Source organism: Otolemur garnettii, unplaced genomic scaffold (assembly GCF_000181295.1).
Source record: "Otolemur garnettii isolate 467f Iridium unplaced genomic scaffold, OtoGar3 scaffold00055, whole genome shotgun sequence".
In the NCBI taxonomy this organism is placed as follows: Eukaryota; Metazoa; Chordata; class Mammalia; order Primates; family Galagidae; genus Otolemur; species Otolemur garnettii.
The window spans coordinates 7,908,817-7,917,147 of record NW_003852450.1 but is presented as its reverse complement, the minus strand read 5'-3'; the positions used below and the strand labels follow the sequence as shown (position 1 = coordinate 7,917,147).

General features: G+C 55.5%; 1 protein-coding gene across 1 annotated transcript in view; it reads right to left on the bottom strand.

Annotated features, from left to right (window-relative positions):
- Positions 1–8,331, bottom strand: part of TNNT2 (troponin T2, cardiac type) — a 13,243-nt gene that overhangs the window by 883 nt on the left and 4,029 nt on the right. Inside the window, exons 2-10 of the mRNA XM_012806676.2 lie at positions 7,767–7,856; positions 7,404–7,439; positions 6,486–6,519; positions 5,328–5,388; positions 4,967–5,083; positions 4,059–4,136; positions 3,382–3,492; positions 2,041–2,150; positions 1,488–1,578 (exon numbers count right to left, since the gene is read on the bottom strand). Of these exons, the coding sequence (XP_012662130.1) occupies positions 1,488–1,578; positions 2,041–2,150; positions 3,382–3,492; positions 4,059–4,136; positions 4,967–5,083; positions 5,328–5,388; positions 6,486–6,519; positions 7,404–7,439; positions 7,767–7,856 (728 nt within the window). The remainder of the gene's footprint in view (positions 1–1,487; positions 1,579–2,040; positions 2,151–3,381; positions 3,493–4,058; positions 4,137–4,966; positions 5,084–5,327; positions 5,389–6,485; positions 6,520–7,403; positions 7,440–7,766; positions 7,857–8,331) is intronic.

Here is an 8,331-nt window from a genome sequence, read left to right as displayed (position 1 = left end):
GATACTATGAGGGTTAGAATAGTTCTGGGTCAGGAGGAGTCCAGGTCCCAGAGGCAGAAGCCAAGGAGAGCCCTGGGCCACCTTGCTGGCCTCTCTGTGGGGTGTCAGGATGAGGGTCTGTAAGGAGGGCCTTTGGAGAACTGGGTGCAAGTTGGAGGCTAGACCCAGGCAGAGCCTCAGAGAGCCCTCCCAGAAGCCCAGCCCAACCCAGGATCCCTCTCCCAGACACTCTTGCCCAGCTGTCCCAAAGCTGTGCCCTCTGAGGGGCAGCATCCCCATGCATCACACTGCAGGCACTGCCCCAGATTTTGGCAAATTTGTACCCCATAAGCCAGTGCAGAGCTAAGTGTGGAACCAAAGGAAAAGCGCAAGGCACGGGCCTAGAAAGGCTGTAAAAACAGCTAACACCTGTCGAGCATTCAGCGGGTGTCAGGTTCTGTCCCGAGCACATTCCCAAACACTGACCCGCAGGATTGTTGGCAGAACATATAAAATAATACAGTGCTCAGATGGTGCTTGAAACACTACAATAATAATTATTATTATCTCTGTAACCCTCACACTAGCCCTATGAAGTAAGTTGTAGTGTTATCTGTGGAAATGGAGGTAAGGAAAAGTTAACTTGCCCATGGTCACACAACTGGTCAGGGGCACAGGTTAGGGAGAAATCTAAGCCAGGCAGTATGGCTCCAAAGTCCACGCTCCTTGTCACAATACTGCCTTGTCACAATACTGCCTCCCTGAGTAGTGAGGCTGGGGGCGCCTATAGCCATGGGGGCTTGAGCCAAGCCCAAGGAGGGGGCCCTTGCACAAGGAGGTGTGGCTTGGCAGGGACAGCAGAGTGGCCCCTCGAGGGGCAGCTGAACCCCTCTGCAGTCAGCAGAGAAGCCTCTATGGGTGGAGAGTTGGGGGGAAAGGCTGGCTCCCAGGTCTGCACCCAGGTGTGCAGGGCCATTGCTGGCTAAGCCATCTTCTTGCCTCGTGTCTGCACTCCTTGGCCCTCATTAGTGCTCACAAGACCCTGTGAGGCTACAGGCTTGGTGCTCAGCCTGACTGTGCTCACACCAGGGCCTCAGTGCACGTGCTTGGTGCAACCTGGAGCACCAGAGAGACATGCCTGGTGGCAAACCTCCCCCTCCAATGGAGCAACTGGCTTTGTGCATCTTGGTCCTACCAGAAGGTTCAGGGCTCTTGCCTGAACCTTGCTGCCTTGATGCTTCAGGGACATCTGACTGGAGGGGAGGAGACCCCCAGAGCTGGAATCCCAGGAAAGTGCCTCTGCTCAGCCCCAGAAAACTCTGAGACACCCTCAGCAAGGAATAACCAGAATAGCAAGCACCAATACAGCTGAAGGTGGGCGTCGGGGCAGGTGCGGGAGTTGGACAGGGTTGGTAGGGAAGAGTCACAGGGGCCTGGCCAGCATCAGTGGCAGCATAGGACCCTGTCACACAGGGATCATGGGTTGGGGACACAACAAGCCAGCTCACTTCATATTTCTGCTGCTTGAACTTCTCCTGCAGGTCGAACTTCTCTGCCTCCAGCTCATAGATGCTCTGCCACAGTTCCTTTGCCTTACCCCTGCAGGTCCAGGAGGGAATGGGGGAGAAGGGCAATAGGGAAGAGCCCTTATGGGCCTCCATCCTGGTCCCAGCCCTGCCCTCCCAGCCACCTCCAGGCCTGCACAGGGTATCCCCGCCAGCCCTGCCTGGGGCTCAGAGATCCCAGGGGCTGCCAGCTCAAAGTCCTGAGAACAAGGAGGAAGGGAGAGAGGCTCTCAGGCACTGTAGAGCATGATGCAATCCCCCTTCCCAACACCTGTGTGCAGGAGGGTGCGCTGAAGCTCAGAGAGGCGCTCAGTTCCCTTTGCTCATCAGGCTGGTCTAACCTGCGCACGGCACAAGGCCAGTCCCGCTAAACTGGCCTTGGGAAATTATGTGTGGCGGTAGCGCCCTCTGGTGGCTCTCAGTGGGAGGTGCCCTTCAACCGACTCCTCCCGGAGCAGAAGCAGGCAGGGCCCAGGACCGCCCAGCCCAGCCCCACCTCAGCTGATCTTCATTCATGTGGTCGATGGCCAGCACCTTCCTCCTCTCCGCCAGAATCTTCTTCTTCTTTTCCCGCTCGGTCTGTCTCTTCCCACTTTTCCGCTCTGTCTGAAAGGGGTGGCAAGCAGGGAGAATTGGCTAGACTGCATCCCCCCTGTGCCCTAACCCTCCCAAAATCCTTTGGGAAGTGAGGCAAGGACTGCACAGTGGCAGTTCCTTATCCACTTGTTCCTGCAACACTGAACGCTACTGCCTACCTACATCCCCTGGAGAAACTGAGGTGAGGACAAGAAGAGTCACTTCAGCCCCTTCCTCCTCTGCCTCTTCCACCTCTCTCCAGGCTCCTGCCTCCCTACCCAATCCAAACTGCACACTCCTCCCCTCCAGCAAGGAACCTTCCCCTCCCTGGAAGCTCCCCAAAACCATGGGTAGGAAGAATGTTGGACATGCTGGTACCCACCTGGGCCTGCTAAGCCAGGAAACCATGAGAGAGAGGCCCAGAGAGAAAGACCGAGACCGCACAGAGACACAGAGAGAAGGCAGGACGCATGGCAGGAGACGCAGGCAGAGAGACACAGGGAAGAGGATGATTCAGACACTCACTGCAGGCAGCCTGGTTTGCTAGGACATAAGTCTGGGGGTTGGGGCAGGAACCACTTTGATAGCAGGGCAACGCCAAAGGGGTGGTTGGTATGGTCACGGTGGGAGCAGAAGGAGAGTAGCCAGCCTGGTTCTGAGCTTAGGGACTTTGGAAATCTAAGAAAAGATTCTGATTCCTCCACTGCATAGAGAAAATCAGCTTTACACACCCTGCCTCCCTTGAGCATGCAGTGTCTAGGAGGAGTGGGACACAGAAATTAGGAATGGAGAGTGAGTTCCCAGGAACAAGCCACCTCACATCTGTGTAGCACATAGACACTTCCCTGTTAGCTCATTTGGTCTTCCCAAAGTGACAGGGCAGACAGTAGTAGTCCCATATGGGGAAACTGAGGCTCAGAGGTTGCATAAGGCCACATAGCTATATGTGGCAGAGCTGGGTCTCCAACCAGAGCTCTCAATCCAGGCACAGGGCCCTTCCAACTGCACCCAGCTACCTGGGGGCTGCTGAGCACTGCTGGAGCCAGGGTTGGGGAGGACCATTGGTGGTCTGAGCTCCATCTATAGCCCCCTACCCTGCAGACCCTCCTCTCAGGAGACAGGCATGGGAGGCCTATCTCCCACCCACAGCAGCTGACAATGGCTTCCTGGGATCCAACTGAGGTCTGAATGCCATAGCAGACACCTCATTCCTCACAAATATACCAGGACTTCTTGGTGACTGCTGCTGCTCCCCACTTACCTTCTGGATGTACCCTCCAAAATGCATCATGTTGGACAAAGCCTTCTTCTTCCGGGCTTCATCCTCAGCCTTCCTCCTGTTCTCCTCCTCCTCTCGCCGGGCCCTTTCTTCCTGAGTTTTAGGGAGGAGAAAAAGAGAAAATTAGGGGTGGGATGGGAAACCTTGGTCCTTAGCTGCAGCTGGTGGACTTTATGGGTGGGCTCAGTTTTCCCCCCTTTGGGCAAAGAGCTTTCTGAGGCAAGTGTACACTCTCAGCACAGGCTGGCACACAGGAGTCTATCGGATGAATGAAGAACCAGTAAATGATTCAGGTCCTGATTCCAGAGCATGGGAATTCCTCAGCCAGGGAGCTCCCCAAGAAGGCCTATTACTCTAGAAGGGCCTCAGCAGCCTCATAGGAAGAGGGCTAGAGGCCTCAGTGCCTCCAGAGCCTGCACCACCAGGAAGCTAGGGGAGGAATCAGGGCTGGAGATGCTTTTAAAATACCAAGTTCATAAGGACCCAGGCATTTCTGTCCTGCTGGCTGGCCAATTGTCAGAGCCAACACAATGCCCAGTGCTTACCAGGTACACTTTGTCCCTTGACTGACTCAGCGTCTACGAACAGAGAGAGGCCTGGGGGCCTAGCAGGAGCTGAGAGCATGGAGGGCTCTGTGGGCCTGGGCAGGGGTCACTCACAGCCAGGCGGTTCTGCCGCTCCTTCTCCCGCTCGTTCCTGATACGCTGCTGCTCCGCACGCTCAGCCCGCCGCCTCTCCTGTGGGGAAGAGGGAGAACCTGCCTGGTGTGCCCGGGGAGGAGGTGGCACCGCAGGAGGACCCACGGGGGTTTTCCTCCCAGAGTCTCAGGGCAGTGGTGTCCTGCCTCTAAGGGCTTCCCCTCTGGGCCAGTTCCATGATGTGGGTGGAGGCAATGCCTCAACAAGTGGGCCCTGAAGGAGCACACCTAGCTAGGTCAGGACAGCCCACCAGGGCACGTGCAGATGACCCCATTGAACATACTCATGGAGAGACTGCCCTCTACAAATTGGGAGCTGTCAGGCAGGCTTCTTCTGTCTCCCAGAAGCACTCCCCCCACGTCCCCAGGCAGTGGCTCTGTGCTCTGTGCTCTAATATGTAGTCAAGTTATAGGCTCAAGCCAGAACACACGTGGTGGAGACAGACAAAAGGAGTCAAAGCAACTTCTCCACTCCCCGGTAGGATGGTTTGGGATTCTGCCAGTCACACTTGAGTTCTGTTCATAGGCGGGGTGCAAGAAGGCCAGGACAGGAGTGGGGCAACAGGCATTGGCCAGTCATTCCTCAGCCAGGGCCTGAGCTAGGCCCTGCAGGGGCCCACAAACAGACTGGACTGTTCTCTTGCCATCAAGGAATGTACAGTTTGTGGAGGAGAGAAGTCAGGGACCCGAGAAGACACAGGTTGGGCGGCAGGAGCAGCTCATGATGCCTCAGGGCTTCTGAAGGAGAGCCCACCTGTAGCAGGGCCAGGGGCCTCAGGAAGGCTGCCTGGAGAAGGCGGGGCCTAACCAAAGGGACAGAGGACAGGTTGTGGCATCAGGGAGCACTGGGTGGGAAGGCTGGACACCTACGATCCTGTCTTTGAGAGAAATGAGCTCTTCCTCCTCCTTCTTCCTGTTCTCAAAGTGAGCCTCGATCAGCGTCTGCAGCTCATTCAGGTCCTTCTCCATGCGCTTCCGATGGATGTCCTGTGGGTGGACACTGGGGCTCAGAGGAGAGGTGGGTGGGCCAGATACTCCGCTCAATGCAAAAAGCCTCTAGCAGGGCCTGGGCCTGGCCATTGAAGGGAAAAATATGGCCTGAATCCAGGACCATACTTGAGAGCCGACACCCAGCCTGATGTATACTAAAAACCATGCCATCTGCACCCTGCCCCCAGCCCAAAGTCACATGGCCTCTCTCTCACTGGGGACCCTTGGGACCACCACTCACATCAAAATCCACTCTTTCTCCATCAGGGATCTTCGGTGGCACCAAATTGGGCATGAATGGCCTATTGGAGAGAGGAATAACAGTTGGTGAAGATCAACTCCCTCTGGACACCTGGGACTGCAGTGCCTGGGACAGACAGGCCCCTTTTCCCTCCTGCAGAATCTTCTGCTACTGTCTTGACCAACCACAATGGCATCAACATTGATGTCAGCAATAGCAGTCCTCAGCCTTGCTCGGCGCCTGCAGATACACAAAGCTCTTTCATCTATGCTCACAACAGTCCCGTGGAACAGGTGCCATTAGTCTCATTTAAGAGAACTGAAGCCACGTAACTGGGAAACAAAAAAGCAGTGACAAGATGGCATGCTCGTCTGACTCCACGTCAATCGTGCTGAACCACAGAATCTCCCCATGAACCCAAGAGTCCTGTGTTTTGGTCCTGACCAATGCACACTTAGTGTGGTGACACCAGGCCCTGGTGGGTCTCTGGTCCTTGGCTTCCCATCTTCCCTCAGCTCTGTGTGGAGATGAAATAAGTTAACGCAGTGTACAAGTGTCTGGGAAAGGGAAATAGGATTGTCTTCAGCAGTGCTGAAGTGGGAAGGCCCCACTGAGAAGGGACGAATCCTGCGAGTGTGTGGAGGCGCCACCTGCTGGCAGGTTTAGCACCGTCAGAGAAAATGCTCCCTGCCTCCAACCCACCCCAACACCCACAGCCTCCACATGTGTTTCCGATGTGTGACCCCGAGGTGCCCTGCCCTGTCCTTTCTCAGCACTCTGAAGCCACCATATCTAGGCTGGCATGGTTTCATTGCTTGGCTCCCCAAAATTTGCCTTCCTTTTCCCCCAGGTCCCATCTCAGCCATGGAGGAGGGTGTTCTGGCTACCCCCTGGGATAGGAGAGAATGTGTGCCCAGGGCCGTGAGTTGGCATCCCTTTCCTCCAGGTGAGGTGCCCTGCTCATGTCAGGTGCACGATTGGTAGTAGGTAGAGGCGTCCACCCCTGCTCTCCCCTCAGGCAGAAGCCCCTGTGCAGTGCACACTCCCACAACCACACCCCAGCTCGTGCCCACGGTGCCACACAGCACCCTGCCCCATCACTGTCCTTCCTCACTGGCCGTCTGCACCAAGGCTTTACTGCAGGTGCATTCCACTCACCTGGGCTTTGGTTTGGACTCCTCCACTGGGCCATCTGGAGGAGAGAGGGGCACACACAGCCACAGGTCAAGAGCCCTAGGTCTGATCCCAGCTCTGCCCCTGATACCCTGGACACTTGGGAGCTTCCCTTTCCCCTGTGCCCAGAGAGTCCCTTCCAACTTGTTGATTCCAGGAGCATCAACAATAATTAAGGCAACAGAGTTGCCAACCCCCCTTCCCTTCCCACAGTGCATCCCAGGGAGAGTCTCAGGGGCCAGCTGAGTCCTACAGGGCACACACACTCTCAGCGTGGAACTTCAAAGTCTCCTCTCAGTCACTGGCTCTGGGCAAAGCAGCTTTGCTTCTTCTGGGCTTCACACCTTTAGAAAGGTCCCCAGGGGTCTTGGCCCTGGGATACCCTCCCAGGTTTTTGCTTCCTTGGTTGCCCCCCTGGACTTCTTGGTGGCCACAGGGCCAGAAAGCTGGTGGACATGATTCCAAGCCCCAGCTGACTGCCCTCTTCCCTCTGAGTATGTGACTGGGACCTTGTGGATCCCTGGTAAAACCTGCAGCGTGGCAATGACAACAGCCAATGACCACCACATAGACCGTCTATGCATCAGGACACTGCACCCTACAAGTGATTTCACCTGAGCTCTAGGCACTTTGTGTGTGGATGTAACTTCTGGGTCCCCTTGTCATGCCCAGACCAGGGGGCTGAACTTTGGTTCCCTCTCCCACTGGGTGCCACCAAGGCAGCTTCTCTGAGATGAGGAGCAACAAAGACTTAAGAGCTCAACATCAAAAACCCTGCAAGTGCCACCAAGTTCTGTCCTCTCCTCCCCCAATCCGCTTTTCCTGTCTCCCCAGGAGAAGCCCTGTGGCTGTTCTCCCCTGGTGATGCACCCAACCTCTCTTCTGATGGCCAACAGTCCTTACCTTCAGCCTCTTTAGCTCCCTCTTCTTGTTCATCTTCTAAACAAAACATGAGGAAATCAATGTTTCTGAGCTCAAGTTCCCCCCACCAAGAGCCTGCCCCACAGGGGTACCCTGTTGGTGTATGGGGTCAGGAGATGCCTATTTGCATATATGTGCACCCAGGCTCAAGACTCTGCTGACACACAATAAGGACTCAATCAATGTTTACTCATTGGTCAATAGATGGCTGACTCACAGCCCAGACAGGAGGAGCAGATGCACAGGTGGAAGATCATACTCCAGGGGGATTTCTTACTGCCACAGGAATGGCTCTGGGGGCTACCACCATCCCCCGAGTCCCTGCATCCTTAGCCGAGAACCTACCTTCTGCCTTGGTCTCCTCAGTCTCAGCCTCATCCTCAACCTCAGCCTCAGCCCTGCTGTCAGCCTCCTCTTCCTCTGCCTCCTCCTGCTCTGGAGGAGTGAAAAAGACACAGAGAACAACCAGGCCCCCATGTATTCCATCAGCAGAATGGAACAGAAAGCAGGCAGACAGGGCTAGTGGGGCTGCGGGGGTCAGAGACACCTGGGTCTGGATGAAGTTTAAGGTGACCAGTGTAAATGCCAGGGGCTGCTCCATTCTTGATCTAGACTGTGCCTGCTGGGTCCTTCTCCTAAATCAGTACTTAGTGCCCTGTGCCCAAACCTCCCTGGTGACATGATCCACCCCATCCCCCAACTCTCCAGCCCAGAACTTCCACCCAGTGTCTGACACCATAGGACGTGTCCTGCTTAAGGTGAAGTGTCAGGGAAGCTCCTGTCCTGAACCCAATGACTCTCCAAGTCTAAAGACCCTTCTTTCATTTCTCCAAGAAGCCAAAACCATGAGACTGTGTGGGGTAGATGAGATAGTCAATATTTGAATATTTGCATTATCCAAAAAGCTGGC